General features: G+C 30.4%; 1 protein-coding gene across 4 annotated transcripts in view; it reads left to right on the top strand.

Moving 5' to 3' along the window:
* LOC143226032 (uncharacterized) overlaps positions 1-18,601 on the top strand; it is a 339,996-nt gene extending 321,395 nt beyond the window's left edge. For all 4 annotated transcript variants that reach the window (XM_076456428.1, XM_076456429.1, XM_076456431.1 and 1 more), the window contains 12 exons: positions 1,174-1,280; positions 2,385-2,474; positions 2,895-2,988; positions 3,511-3,585; positions 4,171-4,342; positions 6,562-6,672; positions 7,239-7,343; positions 7,783-7,854; positions 9,681-9,877; positions 11,230-11,348; positions 11,828-12,028; positions 12,924-18,601. In XM_076456428.1, coding sequence (XP_076312543.1) covers positions 1,174-1,280; positions 2,385-2,474; positions 2,895-2,988; positions 3,511-3,585; positions 4,171-4,342; positions 6,562-6,672; positions 7,239-7,343; positions 7,783-7,854; positions 9,681-9,877; positions 11,230-11,348; positions 11,828-12,028; positions 12,924-13,067 — 1,487 coding nt within the window. In that variant the 3' untranslated portion in view covers positions 13,068-18,601. The remainder of the gene's footprint in view (positions 1-1,173; positions 1,281-2,384; positions 2,475-2,894; positions 2,989-3,510; positions 3,586-4,170; positions 4,343-6,561; positions 6,673-7,238; positions 7,344-7,782; positions 7,855-9,680; positions 9,878-11,229; positions 11,349-11,827; positions 12,029-12,923) is intronic.
* Positions 18,602-25,545: the final 6,944 nt, after the last annotated feature.

The raw sequence follows: 25,545 nt of genomic DNA, 5'->3' as shown, positions 1-25,545 counted from the left end.
TCTGCACAAGAGCCTTCTATGCTTCACCAGTCCAGAGTTTGAACACTGAGTCTCATGAACCTCCTCTACACATCTGGCATTTGCATTTTTCTTTACTGTATGCTTCAAAACTTTAATTCTTACCACAGCATCCCACCTGGGATTGTGCTTTCCTTCCTCAGTGGGCCATACTTTTTCAGAATAGACAGTTTTGACTGACATCACAGCTAAGTCTGTCTGCTCTGATGCTATCATGGTCGTATCTGTCACATACCTGGACTGTGGTCCTGTATACAAAGGCTCTGCTTCACACCACTTGGCAGTCGACTTTGAGTGAATGATATGATAACAAACTTTTCCAGATCAAATCTTCTGTTGCTCTTTGGCTGTCTTGCTTCCATAAGGATCAGAAGGAGGACGTTGTTCTGGCTAGACTATGCATTGGTTACAGTTTTTTTTAACTCATCATTTTCTTTTACCTGGGGCTGATGTACCAAGGTGTGATGTATGTGACCATTAAGTCACAAGAGCCCACATTGTAATGGTTCCAATTTATACATATTTTTACCATTGGTTCACTCTTGACATTGTATGGTGTCATTGACACTGTTCACCTCAGTTTTATTTTTAAATTTTTAAGGGATATTGACCTTTTTACTCTTAAGTTTTTAATTCAAAAATTGGACTTCGTTTTGTTTAAACATTATTCCTTTTTACATATTTCATAATTTTACTTTTATTATTACTTTCTTATCAGTTTGATGAAACTTGGACACGTGTACAGATGGTATCATTATTGTATTTATACGTACAAGACTTAAAATAATTCTTAATTTCAATCTATTTTATATTTTTCAGAGTGATTAGTTTATTTCTGGTAAGGAATGTGAATCATTATATATAAGTCTCTTATGGTATAATTTCTTATGTAACTCTAGATAAACTTGGAATTTCAGTTATGGTTGACATGACTTCAGTACCTAATAAAGAATATGTACTTCTTTTAATTGTACAAAAATTAAACTACATTTCCTGTAACTCATATATTGAAAAAGTTTAAATCAATTTTTTTTTGTTTTAATAAAGTCCTCAGGTCAATTATTATTTTATTTTGCATGTAACTTTGAAAAATTCGAATAAAAGACAGTGATTTGATGAATGTTTCTTTTACCACAAAGAATTTTTATCAAACAGAGTTATACCTCAGTGATGCCATTGGTGATCGAGAAGGTAAACATGTTACCATATCAGTATTCTTAGGATGTCATGGTGATTACAATAAATTCAAATTGCATATTAAGGTACAGTACTTTTTAATGTTTGACCACAAATTTTTGTAAATTTCTTTCAAACTTTTGTTGAAAAAATAATTTAAATATTTCATGAAGCATGTAAAAGAATTACCCTTCTTTTTAGGCTATAAAATCACTATTGTAACATAAATGGTTTTATTATTCATACAGATGTTGTTCAACTACTTAGATAAAAATCTGTAATTGTTGAGTCATATGCCGTAATGAAGTATAATAAATTAAAACTTTTATTTGTGAATCAGAGTTAGTAATCACTTCATTAAATCAAAATGTTTACTCCTTTCTCATGTGATGATATTTGAACTTGTATTAATCATCAATATTAGTGGTTTCCAAACTTACTCCCAACTCAGAATTATTATTTTTACCCCTATCCCTCCTTTAAACTGAATAGTTTTCACAAGTGATAAAAACAGCAAATACAGTAGTTTCTTTGCATGTCATTAATCAGTTTTTTTTATTAAATATTAGAAGGAAAATGTAAAGTATTAAAATTATTTTTTAAATTTTTTCTGCTTCTCTCATTATTATTTTTGGGTTCTTCTGTTTGGAAAACACTGATCTATGTAAATTAAATTTTTTTATTTCATAGCAGATAATTATTATACTGTTTGCTTAGTTGAAAATTACTAATTCTTGAATCATGTAACTGAAAGTGCTCTAATTAATGGTTATCACACATTTTTTTATGTTATTTAAAATAACCCTAAATCATTATTACAGTCTTTTTTGTTTTGGGGGAAAGGCAAGGAACTTTAATCTCCTAGTACTTTGCAGCTATTGGTGAATAATTTCTTATGAAGAGAACATGAACAGTTTAAAATATATACATTTTTTAATAGACAAGCACAACTATATGCACAGAAATTACTGGAAAATAATTGGCAATGAAAATCATATATTAGAGTATTCTTCTGTCTAGGTTAATTAAAGCCAGTGGGATTTTTGAGTAGGCCAGATACTATTGACACTCGTGTATGTATAATGCAATATATAATAATATTATTATATATAATGTTTGCAAGTATGTTTTTAGGCTTAATTATTAAGTTTGGTTATTATCTACAAATTTTAAGCCTAATTTCTCTTTAGAACATCAATGAAGTTCTCATTGGATCTTTCTCAGTAAGTGGGAAGACAAAGTGGGAATTATTGGACAGTGTTATAAAACAAACTTTTAAGGTAACAGTTTTTGTCTTTGAAACCTTTAGATGCTTAAGCAAAATGTATTAAGTCATATGAAGAAATGTTCCTGATTTAGTATTTTAAAGTAACATCACTTATGTAAAATCCAAACTGAAATTTTATTAACCCTAGTAATCTTCATGGTAATTAACTAACCATATTTGCTACAAATTATTATTGTGTTATATGACTAATTGTAATGATGAAAATATTTTTATTAATAAGACTTTACCTTCTAAAACATTTTATCTTTATAATTAATCCAAAATTTGTTTTAAAATATTTCTTTAAGTACTTAACTTGCATATGACTGCCAGGATTATTAAAAGTGTAATATGTTCATATTTTAATTTAGTACTAATCCACATTAAGCTTCAATATCATTAACTACATATTTTCATCTGTTAACATTCACAGGAATATGTTCTAAGGATTGATCCTGTAACAAATTTGGGATTAAATGCTGAGAGTGTTTTCAGCTATCATATAGGAGAAATTGTCCGAACTGAAGGTAAGTTGTGAGTTGAAGGGATAAGCATCAGTGTTGGTTATATTTAGCAGTTCTTCAGCATTATAAATTCTAGTCATTATAGAAACAGTAATAAACACTTGTAATAAAGATTATATGCATGGTAATCAGTGTGTATGTGAGTGTATATTTACTTATTTATTGTTTTTCTATTAAAGTTGTTTTCTAGGATTTTTGCACAGTTTTAAAATTTTCATTATAAGGTAATAAGCAGTCATTCTATTGTTAACTTCCATTAATTCAGAACTTTAGTGACTTTTTTTCTATTTTCTTTTTTAACCAATCATCCAGGCAGTGAGTACTCAAATGAGTAATTCTTTTATTTGGTACTAGACTTGTTACATGCTTTAAAAACATTTAAACAGATTCTTGATTATTAATAAAATAGTGAACTTTTGTAACTAATATCCTTTTAATGTTCAGAAACAATGTGCTTCGTTTAAAGAAGAGTAATAATAATTTTGGCAAAATAAAAAAAAAATCATTTTGTTTGTTGCTTTACAGGTGTAGAATTACCTGAATTATTGCCTTGTGGCTATCTAGTTGGTGACAACATGCAAATACAAATCACTCTAAAAGGTAAGTTGATATAACTATTTTTGTTTTCAATTTTCACCTTTTTTTTCATCTTGTACAGTGATTCAGGATAATATTGTTTTTTTAAATTTAAAACACAGTCTGCAATATAGTTTGATTTTAATTTCTAAGGAATAAATTGATTTTAGTTAAATTAATCTTGTAAAAATTGTATTAAGTTCACAAACACATAATTAGTGCTCTTACCTTTTAAGATGTTTCTTAATTATTATTTTGTTTTGCTTAAGAGAACAAATTTACAATTATTATCCTATTTAATACGAATTATGTTTTTTGAAACATTTGCCACAGAGAACAAGTTTATAATTATTTATTTAAATATGAATTATGTTAGCTAAAGTTGATGCTTCCATATTTATGAATAAATCATTTATTTTCTCACTAAGTTAATCATTTAAGTGTTTGATCCTACCATTACAAAGATCAATCAAATTCATACCATAATATCTACTGTCAAAAGGAACTGGTTATTTTGTTGCACATTGTGCATATATTTATCATTGAACAGTTTTTGTTTATTGGTTTCATATACATCATAAATTTGATGTTTGTATTTCTCTGTCAAAGGTACACTTCAAAGTTCTGTTGAAGGCCTCACCTTTGAAACCCTTATTCCTAAATCTATAATTCAGAGGTATGTGTCACTGTTGATGGACCATAGAAGGATCATTTTATGTGGACCAAGTGGGACAGGTAAAACATACCTTGCACAGAAACTTGCAGAATATCTGGTCTTAAGGTATGATTTTTATTAGTAATTTCATTATAATATATCTTAAATTAATTGTGAACAAATTGTTCTTAGATTAATTCAAAGTACATGGGTGTGTGTAAAAGTGTGCATTCCCCAACTTTATACAGAGTGCCATACAATATGGTATTATGAATTTGATATCATATTACCTAAACTGCTCATTTCAAAACAGTTTATATTAGAGTGGTGAAAATACCAGATATAAAATACAGAGACACTGACAAAATCTTTAGATATGCATTTAGGAGATTGTAGAGGTTATGCAAATATATATGTATATTCTCCACATGAATGTAACCTTGCATTCTGACTTGTTCATAAGTTCACAGACATATCTTTAGTACAAAACTTTAGTAATGCATCTGATTTTTTGATGTACAACAGACTTCTTTGCTGAAAGAGTAAAGACACAGTAAATTCAAAACAATTAACATTATTTCTTCAGTATGGGGTTCAGTCCATTGGATTAACCCCATGCACTCTCAACTGTTTAGCAAATATGACATATTAATGTGAATGAGTGAAACGGCTATAATTAATGTATGTTTTCATTTCTATAATTAACAAATGTACAAAAAAATTGAAAGACTGTGATCTTTTTGAAAGTACCTAACCACCCACTTCTCACCATCTTCTAACTACTTGCTTAACCATCTTTATATAGTAACTGGTACAAGGATTTCACATCAGTACCACTTGATGTAGGTACTAGGAGAGTACTTATTTTCAAGAATAATAAAGAAAAATGAGTATTGTTATAATGGCTTTCAAACGTAATAATTTCTGAGATTTACAATTAATTGAAATATGACTTCTTGATAAATAAATGTTACTTCTTGAAAAAACTAAGTGACTTAAGTATTTAAAAAAACACTTGCTTAAAAGTTTCTATGTTGAATGCATTTTGCTGATGTAATTTACAACACAGAAATAAATATAAAATAGTAAGAAGTCCTTTCTTTCTCATTCTCCTTGAAAAGGTTGAAGTTATACTAACTCTGATTTCTTCACTAATTGCTCATTCCCTATTTACTAATTATTCACTGAAACCTTTTTATTTTTAGATTGTATTTATTTTAATCCACTTTGTTGTCATTTTCAATTTTCTAATAACTTATAATAACTTATAGAATGTCTGATAGACCAATAACAGTACAGAAAGTATAAAATTATCTAAACAATGTGTACTAATGAAACTATATCAGATAATGATAAAACTATGCTTATTAGCCCCACTTGTTTTACACAATCACAATAGTTGTAAAATATTCACAACATTATATTATAATGTACAAAATCTACAACACTTGCCCTCTCTAACAGGCAAATTTACAGAAATTTCAACATTTCTTCAATTATTTAATATGATCTCACTTTTCTACCACCTCCAGGTCCGTTAACCTCAAAGGCTATTCTCTTCTGTTGTACTTAGTAAAGAGAATAAAGATGTGTGGCCAGCTTAAGATATTTTATAAAGAGGGCCTAAACCTTATCCCTTCTAAGAGTTTTGATTTATTTCTTTTCACTAAATTTGGAATTTCTATCTTCAACCCACTGTTGGGATTACATTAAAGTAAATTATCTTCTTTTGCAGGTTCCTCATTTGAAGAACCTTTCAAAGATATTTCAGTAGTAGAATGAATTGTTTACAAAGTATCACAGTATCTTCCCTTTAAATCTTGTAATGTGCAATATTGATGTTCTAGCTTTCATGTTTTCCTTTTTCAAAGTTCTCTTCAGGTCTTATAGCTACACCATGTGCCCTTGAAGGAAGCCTCACTTGTTTGTATTGGTATCATGTTTTCCTTTCATCTTTTAACTGTCTGATTTTAAGTTCTAATAACGATTTATAAAGATTATGTATTCTTTTCTTTAATTATGTGGTGCAGATTTGCATGAGTGTGTACTGCAAATATAGAGATGTTATTTTTTTTACAGAACTGGAGAGATGCAGAATTTTTTATTTTGTGTGTCGTGTTTCAGAACATATTAACTAAAATGGTCTTAATACCCTTCATTTATATATATTTCTGAATCAACTTTGATCTCTCTCACAATCACAGATAGAATATATCATGACAGTGCTATATCAAGCCATATGGAATAAATGAATGTATTTTTACAAAGGACAACTGTAATAATATAGTCCTTTTAGGATGTAAATATGATCACAAGAGTTTTAATTACCATTATGTATTTTCTAGAAATGGAAAAGAGGTCAGTCCTGGTGCAATAGCAACATTTGGGGTTGATCACAAATCAGCTAAAGAACTTCGACAGTACTTAACTAATGTAGCTGAACAATGTGAGAGTAGGTAAGTTCTAATGAATAGGAACAATATTTGATTGAAAACATTTTTTTTAACTTGGATAGCTGTAAAATCTCAGTTGTTTAATATATAATGAAAAAGATTAAATTAAAATAATTTTTTATATAAGGTCATAGAAAAACTGAAACATTAAATTTTGAGTGATAAAAAAATTTATAAATGTTTGAATGATACTTCATAGATAAGGAAAAACTGTATGAGGTAAAAAATGTATGAATTATTGTTTTGTCTGAATATAGTTAATTTTTCCATCCACTGATACTAGAGATCAATTTTGAAACTAAGTACACTATGAAAACTTAGTTATAAGCTTTAGGGCTTATAACACTAAAAATTGAGGTTTGATCCTTGGTGTTGGCATGTTGTAGATAGTTCTTGTACAACATTGCCCTCAGCAACAAACAAACAATCCACACATATTTCTTACAACTTTTTTTGAACATTTTTGCTATAAATTTCCAATAAACAACATATATGTTGTTCTATGCTCTATTTATGACTCCAGAAATTCTGTTTATGCCACTTTTTTTTTTCTTCTTATTTGTTTCTAGCAACTCTTCAGATCTTCCAACTGTGATAATTCTGGATAATCTTCATCATGTGGGCTCCTTAGGCGAAGTGTTCAATGGATTCCTCAGTGCCAAATACCAAAAATGGTACTGGTGTTATTATTATATATTCAATTTTTTAAAATAAAAATAAACAGTTTTTATTTGTATATATTTATGCATATGTATTTCCAAAATATTTAATAGGAAATTTTTCCGTCTGTTTTATACAGTAAAGTGACAAAAGGGTGTTTGATGGTAATGCCTAAAATGTTGCTGTTAATATTTTGATACTTTTTTTAAAAATGACAATTTGTATGATGTAGATTTAATGCAGCTTGGAGATATAAATAAAACACAAAGGAATTATTTCAGTCATTCACTGTATGAAACAATCCTTCATTAATTCACAGTTGCTTGATTACATGGGAAAGATATAGGCTTATCATCTTTAACTATTGTAATTTTTAAGGTAAAGAGGGCTATCGAACTATAAACTATACATTGAAAATGTTGAAAATTTATTATAGTAATTTTTATTTTGTAGTCCATACCTTATTGGAACTATGAACCAAGCCACTTGCTCAACAACAAATCTTCAGCTACATCACAACTTTAGGTAAGATTTTCTTTTCTTTATTATAAACTTAAGAATTAAATAAAATGTTCATTACAGTTTTATTGACACTGCATATACCTATCTTATAAATTTAATAAGGGTTTAATAACATCGGTAAAAACTCAGATACAAATTTCATAACTTTACCATAACATCTTCAGGTAAAAATTAAGTCTATTACATATTATAATTAATCTCAGACAAGTCTCTGACTTATTATGTGACACATGTTACGTATTACAATTTCAAATAAATGGATATTTGAATTTGAATTCAGAAGTTAATTGAATGTTAATATTTATCAAATTTATGATATATGCCAACAAGATTGATATGCACAATTTTTTTTTATAACACATATATATTTTAATATACAAACAACAAACAGATTACAATAACTGTTATTACAAATAATGATTTATATACAAAAAATTTACAAGCTCACAAACAATACTCAGTCTTCTATTTGGTCTGGAACGGAATATTTTATCAATGGTTCAGGTCCATAACAAAGGAATTAATTCTGAGTTGATATTGTAACACTTTGCTTAAGTTAGCTAGCTTGGCTAGCCTCATGCCACATACAAGTTTTTTACCAATGAAGAAATGTAATGTCCTCACAGACACACTAATATTCAAAGTTAATTCACTGAAGTTGAATTGTTTGTATTGTTTGAAATCTATAAATATTTTTGGTCAAATATCTGTAGTTTTCCAATTAATAAGCAATTATCACAATTATAGCTTCCAAGGTTTATAGTATACTTACTGTAGCAACCATCAGTATTTTATATAACTCCCTCTTGGTATGTTAATTTAGCTTTATGGTGACGTTCTCAAAAGTTCACTTGGCAACAGTATTTGAAGATATGATAGTGATTTTCATAGAACATTTATTGTTGATTCTTAGAGTTGAGAATATTTTACAGATTTAGAAAACAGGTGAGAATTGCTCAATACACATTTAACAATACAAGTTACATAAATTTCTAAACAAATATCAAACTGAAACAAAGATAGATGTAAAAAATCGTATTAAGTCAGTTAGAAGTGCCCTACATCAAAAAGCACAACTAAGAATTTTGTAGTTCATCTTTAACTTGAAGTAATAATTTTAAAAACTCATCATAATTTCAGTTTAGTTTTTATAACTTTATTAACAGTTCGTGTAAAATATTTGATACTTTATTATCCATTTAAGTAATTTATAAACTTCACAGTTTTATTGAAGGATTTTGCAACTTCAAAAATATTCAGATAAACAAACATCTTGCAGCACTATAAAAAAATTTGTTTATTTCAGACATCTATCACAAACCCATAAAAGAAATTTGTACCTGTTATATATAGATTAAGATAAGAATATTATGTCTTTACCTCATCTTCAAGTAAGTATTTTATGCCTTAATTTTAACACCAGGTAAATATCATCTACATTTGTATGCTAACTTTATGAAATGTTATCATAACTTTGCTTAGAAGCATATTCATCGAATAAATCTAACTCATGAAAGAGCTGAATGAAAAATATTCCTAAGTCAGAAATTAAGTTGGTATTTCTTTTCGTTCTTTTGGCATTATATTATGATTAACTGATTATAAATTTATTTGCATTTTTTATAATTGACATTTACCTAAATCTGTACTCTGAGTTTGAGTTGCTGATTCTGGATGAGTAAAATCAAGATCACAATTTATGTTCATTAATCACTGAAAATGTTTTATATAGAAGTAAACATCAGTGATGGAAAAAATTCAATGAAGTATTTGAAGTTTATAATTATGTTTATAAAATTAAACACATTAAAAATATTTTTGTTGTTCAGGTGGGTACTTTGTGCTAATCATATGGAACCTGTGAAGGGATTCTTGGGCAGGTATCTTAGAAAGAAACTTGTAGAACATGAAATCCAAAGTGGTTCACAGAACCAGGAGCTCACCAAAATTATTAATTGGATGCCAGAAGTCTGGGCACATCTGAACAAGTTCTTAGAAACCCATAGTTCATCTGATGTTACCATTGGTAAATTTGAATTTTATGAAATGATGAATACTTATCTTTAGCCATGGGATTACATTAGATTACAGCAGAACTCAACACTTAATAGAATTTGGTAATTGATTAGTTGTCAGGCTTATTAGCTGATTACATTCAACTAATTTGTTGTTCTAAAGTGATAATGTAAGAAAACATATAATGCTACAAATCTAGTTTCCAAACCTGTGGTGTCCAGAGTATAGATACTCCATTCCATAGCAATAATTTCAGTTATTTGGTTATTTTTGTGAATCATGATACTATTTGATTAAACTTAATTGAAAGTAATAATGAAAAATATTTCAGTTACTGAATAGTTGGAATAATCTAAGATAATAATAATAATAATTTAAAACACTCATTTCTAGCAGTTGATTATTTTCATGACATTGAATTATGAATTGAATTATTTAATTGTAATTTTCGTTACTTGCTAACTAGAATAATTGAAAATGGGTACAACATGAAAAGCTGTTTGATTATTTTTGTTACGTTAATTAAGTCAATTGTCCATCTTTAAATTGCAGTATTAATTCTCATACACCAAATAGTTTGTCATTTTCACATGAATATTATTTAACATTTCCACTTTCATGATCATATATGGCTACACACACATATCCCACTTCAGGGCATTTACATGGAAGTTTAGAATTTGACACCTTCAAAATTTCAAACAAGTAAAGAAATATTAAAATATGGGTCTTTTTTGTTTATTGTAATCTAAAAGTAAACGTGGCAGTTAAACAGATAATTGCTTTACAAACATAAAATAGAAATCATATTGTCAATTACTGATGTGGATACTTTGCTCATACCTTTGTGCATTTTGTATTAAAAGACCTTCATCACTATTGTTAAAGATAGTTGACTTATATTATTATATTTTATAATTACTAAAAGTGGAAGAATACTATTCTGATCAATTTTAAATAAATATTTTCTGATAGTTTTGTGTTTCTGTATTTTGTTGTAAAATTATTACACTAAGATTTGAGTCCATTAAATCTCCTGTCTCTTTTTTTTTAAGATGTTGAATTTGTTTGTTTTAACAAAAAGCTAAACAGTAGGCTATCTGCATTTTGTCCATCATAGGGAATTGAACTTCAGATGTAAGTGTTATAAGTCCATAAACTTATCACTATGACAGAGGATGTAGGGCAGACAGTTGTTAATAAATATAGCATTATTTTGAAATATACAACCATTTCCTCATTGTTTTCTAAACCATATATGTCTATAAGGCTTAATTAACAATATGCTTTTAACTAGTGTTACAATCATTTAATTTTTTGTTCTTTTGTTTTTATTTACTTCATATGTAAACTTCTTTCCAGGCCCCAGACTGTTTCTTTCATGTCCTGTAGATGTCGCTAGTTCCCAGGTTTGGTTTACAGATCTGTGGAATTACAGCATTATTCCTTACCTTCTTGAGGCTGTCAGGGAAGGATTGCAGGTATAGTCTCCTTTCTGTGATATTGGTATTTATGTTATGGTTTCAAAATCTTCTTTAAAAGAATATAGTTTCAAAGAGTCTTCTAAACTAGGTTTTCAAGTAATGGTATCCGAGTAACAATTTATTATCATTGATGAGTTTCTCAATGTTTCATCAATTATTTTTGTATCATATTGTCTCCATAAGCTAATTAGTTAATTTCTGTTTATTATTATTAATTTTTATATATATGGGTACAGGATCATCAGTATTTCTTTTTTTTTATGTCCCTTCATTTTTGCAAAAGTGTAATAGCCATTTATGTCACTAACCAATTTATTCTGTATTTGTTTTCACTAGAATATAATCATTTATCTTGTTGTTTATTGTTTTATGCTGTATAATTTTTTATGTCCTCATCACCTGGTAATATTTTTTGATGATAAACTCTACTTGTTATTGACTGTTCTTCTGTTTGGTTATTTTCTATTATCTTATAGTTATACGGTCGACGGGCCCCCTGGGTTGATCCTGCACAATGGGTTTTGGAAACTTACCCATGGTCAGTTTCAGGAGAAGGTGAATGGCTTCAGTTGCTGCAATTACGACCAGAGGACGTAGGATATGAGGGTCATCCAGCTCCAGGAGTAACTACCAAAGGATCACAGGGAACTCAAAATGATGTTGAAGCAGATCCTTTGGTAAGATGTTATTTTTTCAGTTAAAAGAAGCCAAAGCAATGGTTGTCTGATTATTATAATCTACTATCATGTATAGAATGCCTGCAATCGTAGTAAAAATGGATAAAAAAGAAACTTGCTTTTAAAATCTATATTCTCAACAAGTCTAGAACACTGCCAGTCAAGAGATCCAAGTAATCCACATCTTTTGGCTTTGGTTATTCAGAACCAAAAATATAATAAATGTATATATATGGAAATTATAGAACTTGTTTGTAATATTGTCTTCCCAGCAGTTGTCCTACTCCCATTCTAAACAGTGAAAATACATACTGATAAACCTAGTAGCTAGAAAGTTGGAAGTTATAATAATAATAATATATTTCATACATTGAGGTGTATACATTCACTGTTATATAAATTTTAGCATAACTATGTCTCTAATAAATACTGTCGCTGTATAAAAGTGTTTATATTTGTTGTGATTAATGGCCAGTGAGTAAATAAAACTTAAGTGAAGTTTATACCTAACTTCTTTGTAATGGCATACAGTAATAATATGTTAATTATAAAAACACATTCAATAAAATTATACCCTGTAAAATTAAACTATAGAAATAATTTTTAGTTTCCTTGTATAAGCTGCACAATTTTTTTCTAATATTATTTAATAATGATTTGTTGAAAAATTAATAAAATTAACTTAGCAACACATTTAATAAAATACTTGAAAGAATGCTTTGTAGTATGGCATACAAACATTAATAAAATTAACTTAAAAACAAATATTCAACAAAACACTTAAAAGGATTTTTTGTAGGATGATGTACACTTTAATATCCTCCAGATAAGAAAGCTTAAGGATCATGTTTTATTTACTGAACTGCTTCTTTAATAGTGTTTTTTTTCTTTACAGCTTAATATGCTCATGAGGTTGCAGGAAGCTGCAAGCTGCTCAAGTCCTCATGGTAATGATGATGACACTGCCGTCACTGATCATAATCACACTTTTACATCCACAGACCTTGTGACTGGTGACACTGTGGAGTCCACACTTTAATTAAGAGGAACCACTATCTATTATCTCATAAATTTTAAATTGCTCGTAAGGAAACTTTAGGGTTTAAAGAGAAGTTTGACTTGTGAAAATACTTTTTCAAAATATTTATTAGTTAATGGTAACATTTTCAACTTTATAGAATAATCGTTTTTAAAATCAGATGTAAGAATTCTATAATGATTTCAAACTGATATTGTACATGTTATGTTTTATGAGCAACTACAGCTTGCTTATCTAATTACGTGTTGGTGAGGGCAAGCATGATGTTTATTTTACCTCATAATAAGATAACGTTGTGTAAAGGATTCATAATTTCATGTAGCAGTAGTGATTATTTCTACTGCTAACTGCTTTGCTATCTTCCTTAAGGGAGTGTGTTATTTGATGGAAGTATTATATTAAGATATATTATATAATTCAACAATTATATTTTTACTTGTTTTTTCTTTAATACCTGTTTTTAGGCTTACATTGGTAAGACAGCTTGTTCTACAAAACTAGGTATTGTAACATTTTGTTCGTATAACAGGTGCATTTACATGTTGTGATATTTTACACAGTTATGTCATTGAATGTTTTGTGAAACTATTTATTTTTATTAACAAAAACCTAGCTTATGTTTGTATAAATATTCGTTTCATACTTCAATTTCTTGTAGGATTGGTTGGGTATTTTAACTGGGATCAGGCAGCATACTGTTTGAACACTTGATTAATGCAGGAAGTGGATCATAAGTTTTCACATTTAACATAACATTTTGGGACAACATGGGTGCTATTGGTCCATTCCAACTGTTCAGTCCTCTAAACTGAATTAAAACCATTGATAAATAAATTTACATAAAAATCTTAATCTTGTCATTCATATACTTATCAAGCTTTTTCTTAAACTTAAATTTACTGCCCCTACAACACCTGAAAACAACCCATTCCAAAGCTCCCCCACCCCTGTTAGAAAAATAAAACTTTCTTAACTGAAGATGACTCCCTGCCAAAATTTGTATCTGTGTCCCATTATTTTCCTAATTAAGTCTGAAAAACAAAAGATGGTGCACAAACACTATTGGTTCCCTATAACAATCTTAAACACCTCAATCAGATCCCATTAACTCTTCTTTTTTTCAAAAGAAAACAGTTTGAGAGATTTCAACCTCTCCTTGTATGAAAACCATTTCTTCCCAGCCAACATTCTAGTAACCCTTCTCTGTACTCTTTCCAACAGTTCAGTGCCCTTCCTAAGGTAAGGAACCCAAAACTAAACACAACTAACCAGCAGCCTGTACGATGAAATTATAACCTCTTCATACTTGTACTCAGTAGTTCTGTAGATACAACCTAAAATCCTATTTGTCCTACCACTTGCAAATGCACACTACTTAAATGGCTTTAAGAAACTGATCAACTATTACACCAAGATCCATTTCCTTTGTAACACTGTTCAGATTATTCCCATCCAGATTATACTTATAATTCAAATTATGATAAGCCACATACATTATCTTGCATTTATTATACTTAAAACCCATCTGCCTATTATTTTCCCAATTCACTAAGTGATCTAAATCGTTTTTAAATCAGCACCATCGTCTTCACAACTAGCAACACCCAAGACTTTAATGTCATCTGAAAATTTAAGTAATTTAATGACCATTCCTTTACTTGTGTCATTGATGTAAATTATAAAGAGCAAAGACCCTGCTTCTGATTTCTGAGATACCCCACTTGTGACATTAATCCAGTTTGACTGAATTCCATTTATAATAACCCTGTACCATCCAGCCATTCTTCTATCTAATTAGCTAACTTATCCCCCACACCTTGAGAGAATTTTTTTACAAACCTTTTATATGGCATCTTTCAAATGCTTTCTGAAAATCCAGATACACCAAATCTATACCCTTACTCTTATCTACATAAACAGTAACATTTTCAAAGAATATCAAAATATTTTTAAAGCAAAATTTTCTCTTACTGAAGCCATGTCGACTGTCCAAAAAACTGTAAGCTTTGTTAAAAGACTTTGAAAGCATTTTTTATCAGACTTTCCAAAACTTTTCCCACAACTGATATAAGACCAATTGAGATAATTTTTTATCACCTCTCTTAAAAAGAGGAGTTACATTAGTTAACCTCCAGTCCTCTGAAACCTGCCCTCTAGTTACAGACTGATAAAAAAAAAAAAAAAAAAGTAGCAAGTGGTTCACATGTCTAATCTTTAACCTTCTTCAAAATCCTTGAGGAAATATTATCTGGCCCAGGAGACTTATTATACTTTAAACTTCCCAGTTTTTAATTAATTAGCTCTGAATTAATGAAATGATCTTGTTCAGTCTTATTTCCATCTATAGACTGTTCTTCATAAGTAAAAACTGAAGAAAAGTAATATTTAAAAATTCAGCTATCTCATAATGATTAAATATGAGTCTTCCTTTATCATGCCTTAAAGGTCATACCTCTGTCCTAAGTTTTGTTCACCCTTAGTGTATTTAAAGAAATCTCTTACTGATTTTTACGTTTTCAGCCAACCTTTTATCATCCATCTTCTAAATTTCCTATAATACCAGTCTGTTTAAGTTTCTTAAACTTATCATGCTTTTCTATAATTTTATCTCCAAAATCCTTTGTGAGCCAACTTGGTTTTTTTACTTGCAGTTACCCTTTTCTTTCTATATGGAGTATGCTTGCCTTGAATATACAAAAATTTATCTTCAAAGATTTCCACATCTGATCAATGTCTTCAAATAATTCAACTGCCCAATTCACAACAGAATTCTTATCACATTCCTCCAAAATCTGCTTTTTGAAATTTGGACCAAAGTATGTTTATTCCTTATCTCAATATGCAGCAAAATATTGAATCCAATAAAGCAATGATCACTTGTACCCAAGTGTTCTCCAGTGTCCATCCTCTTGACCATTTATACATTTGAAGTTAACAATAAATATAAAATAATTGTTTCTTGTAGGTTCCTTGAATAATTAGTGAAGAAATCCATTTTGTACAGTTTTGAAAAACCTTTCTCCCACACTACGTATATTTCCCAGTCTATATGCTTAAAATTAAAATAACTCATAACTATGGCTTTATTAACAGCTGAAATGTTATTCACACTGTAAAGTTTTTTACTAATTTTTTCAGTATCATTTGGTGGTCTGTAACAAGTTTGTACTGAGAGCTTTTTCCCTTTATATCAACTAATAGAAACCCAAACAGATTCAACCTTGCTTTGATCTTTGACATTTTCAACTTCAACAGAATGTAACTCACAGTTTATATGTAAAGTCACTCTCTTCCCCCTTTTGATACTCTACCCCTATTAAATAGTTTATAAACTTGTATTTAAAAGAGATTTCTGTCACAAAATCATCTGTGTTTAACCATGTTTCAGTTATTCCCATTGTATCAAAATCCCCTATTCCTATAATTACTCTAAAGCAATCTGTTTTATTTCCTATACCTCTATCACTATGATAGTAACCATTAAACCTATCTTTATAACTACTACTACAATCATTTGATATGCTTAACTTTCCTTTGCCTCTTATTCTCCTAGTTATTCCGGCCTTCACCACCATCTAGTCCTTGTTTAAAACTTCCCTTTCACAGAGTTGATAGGCCTGGCAAATGAGCCAACTTCTATCTAATTTAAATGTAAACCATCCATTCTATAAAGCTACCTTCTTCCACTGAACTGTTTCCACAAGTCAAACAGCCAGTATGCTCATTTTATATACTAATCTAAGCCAGCATTTAGCCGTAGTGACATACTTATAACTTCATCCACACAGTTAATTTTGGGCAGTATCCCTGACAAGATTTCATTATGGCCTTTTTCTTTCAATTCCTTTATCATCCCCTTGTGCTTTTTAATTAATTCTGTATGAAACTTAGTTTGATACTTTAAATGGAAGTAGAGAGCTTATGCAGTCATTTAGCAGACTAAATGAACATTGTTTTTGATATTTTAATTTGTAATATATTTAAATTAGTGAGCTTACACCAAGTAAACAGAGGCATTTCTATCTGGGTAACAAATAACTTGGTATTTTAATTTGGAATATATTAAGGTAATGTGTTTACACCATGAGAGCAAAGACATTTCTGTCTGGGTAAAAAATTATTTTATCTTTCCGTAATTATCATTACAATCACTTGAGATCACCTCAAGTAAAAGCAGTATTTTTAAGTATTGATTATTTCATGTTAAAAATTAGATCCATTGTAACAGATATATTTTTTTAAACTCACATTTATAAAATTTCACGTGGTTCACCAAAGAATTAGTGGATCTTTTTTAAACACCTGGTGAAACAGTTTTGTTATGCACAGATTGAGTAAGGATTATAACAATTTAATTGGTCTTTCAAAATTTTATTAAATAATATAATGCTGGTTGTCTTAACATCAAACTGAAATATCAAATAATATCAGTGTTTGCTACCAAAGTGTTCACTAGTTTAAAACCCAACAGCTCAGACATATTTACTATGGAACAGCAAAGGTTTTAGTGAGACACTGCATATAATCTATAGTGGTGGTTCCCAACTGCCATTTCACAGGGAGATTTCAGCCAATCTGAAAGATAGTTGGAAAAACAACTGCATGTTTTAAATTTTGTATTCTAAAGTATATTGTTTTACAATATAATTTTAAAATAGTTTAAAAAGTTAATGTTTAAAGTGGCCCATTAATTTTTTTAGGATCAGAATTAGTTGATAGAAGGTCAAGAACCACTATTCTAGAAAACAAAAAGGCATGATATATATATGAATAAAGTAAGCCATAATTAGTTCATAGAAGGTCCAGCATACAGCAAAGTAAATGTTCTCATATAGCTTATAAAGTAAGACATATATTACTAATTTTTGGATCATATGAGTGAGCACTTAACAGCATGTGCTTAGTAACAGTTATCTGTGTTGCACAATGCTCTTGGTGCTATAGCATACTATGTGCTTTAATACCTTTGGTTTTTACTTTTTGGTAATATCAGGTGTAACCAACTATATTTCAACTTCTTTGTTCAATACTATACGTCGTAGCAGCATGACTGTATCTTCTTGTAAGTTTATATATATTGTGTTTCAGTGAACAACCAAGTAGATATTTTTACAACTTTTGGTAAAAAAAAAAAACTTGCAAAGTATTCATATTCATACAGGATCACATATATTAAAACTAGTGTGTATTTATTATAATAGTAGATTTGAGTATTTGAGTTTTTTGTTACCAAAGAAAACAATAGTATATAAGCAGTTACCATTGTTACTTGTTATGATGTTAAATGCAGTGATGTGTGTGACGTGTAGATAGTTGGTGTAAATGGAAATGTCTTTAACCTAGATGTCATGAAGCTAGGTGACTTTATATCAAACAATGTGTAGTAACGTCCTTCCTATATTTTGTAATCAACTGAATACAAGTAAAGTTAAAAGTTATCCCTCCCTGGTCAGTTTGGCCTCAGTATTTTGTCTAAAGTTGTAAAACTGTCATGTATAGATTTTGTAAATAAAAGTGTTTTGGACAAAGAAAAACGTGTTTTCATATATTGATTTTGATAAAAGAAAAAGGAGGGGACTCACTGTTTTTTTTACTTCCTTCTCTTTTTTTTTTATTAGATTTTTTATCACTAAAAATTATGGAGTACATTATAAGTTAGTCAGTACAAACCTATACAACCTGACAAACTAAACTTAGTAATATTGTGTTTGAAAAGCTAAATTAATGCATTTTGATGGAATGTGTCGTTCATTGTTGTTAAATGTTACTATACGAGTGTAACTTTTCACCTCATAAAATTATTCAACTAATTTCGTTTTTTTGCTCGTTTAGTATTCTGGTACATATGATATCCGTCAGGTAATTACAAGTATTTGCAAACTAGAAGTTTCGAAAAAGTTATTGAAAGTGTTAAGATGAGTGCTGATAGCAAGGTGAATCCAAACATGCATGTGAACAAATAAGTACTTTATTTACTTGCACTCGATAATAGTATTTGCGATTTTACTACTGTACTCCGCGTCGCGCCAAACATGTTCACCCTCCCAGCCGTGGGGGCGTTATAATGTGACGGTCAATCCCACTTTTCGTTGGTAAAAGAGTAGCCCAAGAGTTGACGGTGGGTGGTGATGACTAGCTGCCTTCCCTCTAGTCTTACACTGCTAAATTAGGGACGGCTAGCACAGATAGCCCTCGAGTAGCGTTGTGCGAAATTCCAAAACAAACAAACAAAACTTTTTTTGTTTTTGCGCAGTAAAGGAAGATTAGTAGAGAGCTACGTGTCTACGTTTCTTTCATCAAAAACATAATGTGCAAAAAAACGTGTTTATTTGTAATTAAACACAAAACTACACGGGTATATAAACCCGGATTCTAGCGGTGTGCGTCTACAGACACTGCTGTACCACTGAGGGGCGCAAAGAAACATAACAAATTAATAACAAAATAGATAGATATTAAGTTGTTTTTTATTTTACTTCTTTTGCCAACTGTCATTTAGTTCATCGAGCCTGAGGATTTGAAAAAGCACTGTGAAGTGTGAAATACTTCAATAAGACAATGCCAGTGTTAGTAACACAAATATGAAATTACATTCAAGACTGTTAAAGTCTGTAACAAACCGTTGATAAATCTTCTGTATATAGATACGAATCGCATTGACTAGTAAGAATGAAATACTCATTCTTACTGCAAGCCTTAGATTACGTGCATGAACAGCTATTTCAAATATCCTATATTTGAGTATAGTATGTATATAATGTATACTGTTTATAAGTGGATAAAATAGTAGTTATATTAGGACTTTGAAATACTTGTGTAACAGAAAGCTTTTAATTAATGTAGTTTTTACTTAACCTTAATTAATATATAAATATACATATAGTATTTAGCTATGAAAAATAAAATTAGCAAATCACTAATGAACAGTACAATGATAATATAAATAATATAAGAAGTTATAATTTTTTCGGAAAACAAAACTTTTATATTCGCAGTATCTATAAATAATTTCACTTAGGGTTGATCCGTATCTTTTAAATAACGAAATTTGCAGAGACAAAATAAAAAAATTGAAAACATTGGAGATGGAATATAATGCATTCAAAAGAATCAGTGTAAAATAAGTAAAGAGTTACCATGGCGATACTGTAGATAGTACAAAAAACATTCCTGGTTGCCAGAACAGTTTCAATTTAAAACGTAGGTTTTTGTAAATGTATTATCTCTTTGTATGTGTCTGCCGCTTTCCTACGTCAAAGGCAGTGGCCTGGAAACGAAAAAAAAAAATGTTTTTGAGACATTTCCCGAATGCCTGAAATAAATATATAAACATATAATTCTCAATGTTGTAGCTGTGCTTTGAAATAAAATTTAATTACTTATATGGGAGAGAAAGACACACTCACAAATACCTTCCAAACAATTTTGTTTAAATTATAGATAAAGAGAGAGAGAGAGAGTGGGTTTTCGCAAGGACTCTATAACTTAACTATTAAATTAAATATTACAGTAAATTTGTTTTTTTCGTGAGCTTGTAATATTCTGTTAGGACTTTAATGGCTCTTTATGTTTTCTGTTAAATATTATGTTTTAATAAACTGGTGAAGAATAATAAACTGCAAAAAGAAAAAAATCGTGAAACTAGAGCTGTACATACAAATGACAAGGAGTAGCTTCTGATTGAGACATTTAATTTCATCTGGCTATGAGACATTTAAAAATATTGTGTCTGAAGTTGTCATGAGTGACCCCACCCCAGTAGCATAGTGGTATGTATGTGAACTCACTACACTAGAACGGAGTGTCGATACTCGTGGTGGGCAGTGCACAGATAGCCCATTGTTTAACTTTGTGCTTATTTCCAAACACCCACTCACTCACGTCATGAGTGAAACTAGGATGATTTATAAGATGTAATGAATCGTGAAGATTATTGCCTACATGATATATGAAAACTCATGAAAAATAGAAACAACTTCACTGACAACAAATTTAGCTAATAATTCGGTGATCTAACCCGGATTTAATTAATGCCATCACCAAACAATAGTATGTATCCATTAAGGTTATTAAATTACAATCATGAAATATATGTAATGAAAGCCTGGGTAAAATTCTAAGTCATCATTTAAACTTGGAAACATTAAATTATACAGAGCACTTTTCTTAATTAACAATAAAAAAGAAAATACGTGATTGCCAAATCTTTCAAAGAATATGGTATATACAAATAAATATATTAATCTTAAAATATATAAGAAGTTAATTAAGAACAATGAACCATATTTAATAATTTGTTTGGCAACATATCATAGAACAAAACAATGCGATAAGCAGTTTAGTGAAATTCTGAAATTTAGGAACGGCGAGCGCAGATATCTCTCGTGTAGCTATGAGCGAAATTCAAAACAAACGGATCAAGAAATTTGCAAGAAAAGTTTTGAACAGACAAACGCCACACTTTACTGCCCAAGAGATGCCGCCTCGTGCTAATTGGTTGCCTGAGTTGTTACAAAAGGGCGCGTCGTCAGGGGCGCGTTGCTAGGCCACTATGACAAGCGGGCGTTATATCACAGTTCAACAAACTATTATCACAAATCGCAACTAAATTTATGAAGGACTGAAATTATGACTCGAAACCACCCAGGTGGCAGTACTGGTTAATTACAAAATAGCACCATAAAGTAGAGAACATGTTTCTATGCAACCATGATAGATGGCCGTGAATTTCGCACAAAGCTACTCGAGGGCTATCTGTGCTAGCCGTCCCTAATTTAGCAGTGTAAGACTAGAGGGAAGGCAGCTAGTCATCACCACCCACCGCCAACTCTTGGGCTACTCTTTTACCAACGAATAGTGGGATTGACCGTCACATTATAACGCCCCCACGGCTGATAGGGCGAGCATGTTTGGCGCTACCGGGATGCGAACCCGCGACCCTCAGATGACGAGTCGCACGCCTTAACGTGCTTGGCCATGCCGGGCCACCGTGACTCATACAGTAAATTTCTTATCATGCCAATAACTAATTAATTAAATTAATCATCCTCAAAAGGACGCTTAAAACTAATTCATTAAATCTTTTATAATTAAATCACCCCAAAACAGCATTTAACACTAATTAATTAGTTAATCCTAAAAAGACAATAAATGCTAATTCTTTAGTTAATTAATGAATAATTAAGTCATCCAACAACAAAATAGAGAAGATATTTCTATGCAGCCATAACTCAAACAATGTCTTAAGAAGAATATAATATAATTAATCATTAATATAATAGTTAATTAAATTGTCATAAAAAGTACACTTAAGATAAGTCATTAGTTAATTCATTCGATCTAAAAGGGAGATTTAACACTAATTAATTAAAACATTTATAATTTATTTATTTATAATTAAATCATGATATAAAAGATGATTAACACTAATTGATTTCTAATTAATTAATTTAATCAACTAGGATTAATTCATCCTAAAAAGGCTGCTTGACACTATCTCATTAGTTAATTAAATTTCCTGTCCTAAAAGAATGATGGCCTAGCATGGCCAGGTGGTTAAGGCACTATAGTCGTAATCTGAGGGCTGCGGGTTTGAATCCCGTCACACCAAACATTCTCACCCTTTCAGCCGTGAGGGCGTTAGAACGGGGCAGTCAATTCTACTATTCGTTGATAAATGGGTAGCTCAAGAGGCAGGCGGTGATGACTAGCTGCCTTCCCTCTGGCCTTACACTGGTAAAGTAGGGGCGGTTAACAATGATAACCCTCGTGTAGATTTGCGCAAAATTAAAAACAAACAAAAGAATGATATCTTAATTAAAACTTACTCTTTTCATTACCAACCATGTTTTAAAGATTCTCAGTGATATAATAAACTGTCAAAAACATTAACGTAACGTATTTGAATGAGATTATAACAGAGAAAAATCTTGTGTCTTGAATGAGCAAATATATTTTGCAATGCTACATAGCTAGTCCAAGGACCAACTAATTAAACTTTTGATAATTAAGAAACATACAGTTTAATAAAATACAAAAATTGTATTTAACTGATATGCGCCACTACATACACCCTTGTGCAAATTAATTGAAACAAATGGTCACTTTACAATATTTTCAGCATGACGAGGACCACAGTTCATCAAAGTTTTGCAGAGAAGAGTCGTTTCAGAATTGAAAAAGAGATTTCTAGATGGATCTGGAATTTTTCAGCAAGATCTGGCTCCATGCCACAGATCGAAACTTGTAAAGAATTTTATGACTACAACGCGAATAAAGGTGCTGGACTGGCCTGGAAACTCTCCAGTTTTAAATCCTATTGAAAATCTTTGGGCAATTTGTAAAGAAAAACTTCGGGGAAAAGACTGTAGTACGAAAGATAAGCTAATTGAGGCCATAATTGAGGTGTGGTACCGCGATCCAAAAATTAGTAAAGATTGCAGTCAATTCGTGGACTTGATGCCAAAACGGAATAATGATCTTCTGAAAAATAAAGGCGGTCATATCATGTATTAATTTGTGAGTAATTTTGGGATTATCAGAAATATAACGCAAAATACTGAAAAAAATCGTAATTTTCTGTCTTTCAATTAATTTGCACAAGGGTGTATTTACAGTTTGGTAAAGTGACCATCCATATTGTAAAAGACAGACAACGACAATGTGTTATTACTAACTTTTATTTTAGTAAGAGTTTTTTTCTGTAAATATAAACGTCACACGTTTAAAAAGAACTTTCAATTTGCTCTAACATTTTGCTGAAATACTCTGATAGTTTTATGGTACAGTATATAATAACCTATGCTGTGTAAAATTAATCATTTAAACGTTATGTAAAGAACTTTTAAATTTGAGTAATTAAATTACAATGAACATATGTAGAGTTTATTATTAAATATATTGTATATTATAATTACAGTCTCACTGAAAACATTTAGCTATCTGAAAAAAGTGAATATTATTTAGAGTTTCTTATTAAATTTACATAGCGATTATAGTAACTGATGTTTTGTGTTCTTATGTTGCTAAATTGTTCTGAAAAACTTTAATTACTTGATACTTGGACTAACTAGCCAGTTACTGCAGAATAGATGTGATTTTTCTAAATTTGTATATTTTCGTAACAAAGATGGTCAATGGTTTTGAATATCTTAATTGATATTGGCCTGGCATGGCCAAGAGCGTAAGGCGTGCGACTCGTAATCCGATGGTCGGATTTAGCGTCGCGCTAAACATGCTCGCCCTCCCAGCCGTGGGGGCGTATAATGTGACGGTCAATCCCACTATTCGTTGGTAAAAGAGTAGCCCAAGAGTTGGCGGTGGGTGGTGATGACTAGCTGCCTTCCCTCTAGTCTTACACTGCTAAATTAGGGACGGCTAGCACAGATAGCCCTCGAGTAGCTTTGTGCGAAATTCCAAAAAACAAACAATAATTGATATTAAAATAATCAGAAAATATTTCAAAAATAAGTAATTATTTTAAGATATTCAGACTGGTTATATAATCGAAATCCTTTCTTAAAAACTGCTATTGAAAATTATGTAATTCATGTGTTTGTGTTTTTTCTTATAGCAAAACCGCATCGGGCTATCTGCTCAGCCCACCGAGGGGAATCGATCCCCTGATTTTAGCGTTGTAAATCCGGAGATATACCGCTGTACGAGTGGGGGGCTATGTAATTCAACTCATCTTTCTTGTTTAGTCACCGCATAACTTAAGAGTTAAAGAATGAAATGGGTATTTTTCTATTACATATGAGGACATGCTGCTCATTTAACCAAATGTTACATCTTTTGATTTCTGTGTGATTAGATTACTAAATGGGCACTGGTAAACGGTTGTCCTCATATACTGCACAGATTACACTATGTAACAAAATTTTTACTTTTTCTTATTATTGGGCAGAAAGTGTTATTTCCCAATTGCTTATGCCTAAAGTAAATGAAAAAGTCCTATTTTTCTCTTCAAACTTTGCTTTTGTGACCTGGGTAATGCAATTTTCCAGGTACATTCAGTGCAAAGTATCTGACAGAGAATTTTCTCGAACTTACAAGAATTTTCAAGAACCTTTCATAATTTTCTAGAACTTTCCATAGTAATATATATACAGGGGCTCACCACTCACCACTCCAATTTAGTTCTAGCTTTTGCTAGAAGCAAAAGTTTGAAGAGAATAATGGCCATTTTCTGTACTTTTACAAAATGAGCAATTAAGAAATAACACTTACAATCCAGGAACAAAATTTGTGTTACATAATGTTATCGAAAACCTGTATAGAGGAGTGACTTGTTTAGCACGTGAAAGCTTTACGCCAAACCTTTTTGTATTATAATTTACACTACAGAGCTGTTTTCAAGATGGACGGTCGTCAGGTAGAGCACGACTGGACCTGACGACATGTATCGTAATGATATGGTGAGACTCAAAAATCATATTAATGTAACGTACTCAACATCATGTATACAGCAAAAGGTTGG

Source organism: Tachypleus tridentatus, chromosome 9 (assembly GCF_004210375.1).
Source record: "Tachypleus tridentatus isolate NWPU-2018 chromosome 9, ASM421037v1, whole genome shotgun sequence".
Lineage (NCBI taxonomy): Eukaryota > Metazoa > Arthropoda > Merostomata > Xiphosura > Limulidae > Tachypleus > Tachypleus tridentatus.
This window is presented reverse-complemented; position numbering and strand designations above follow the sequence as displayed.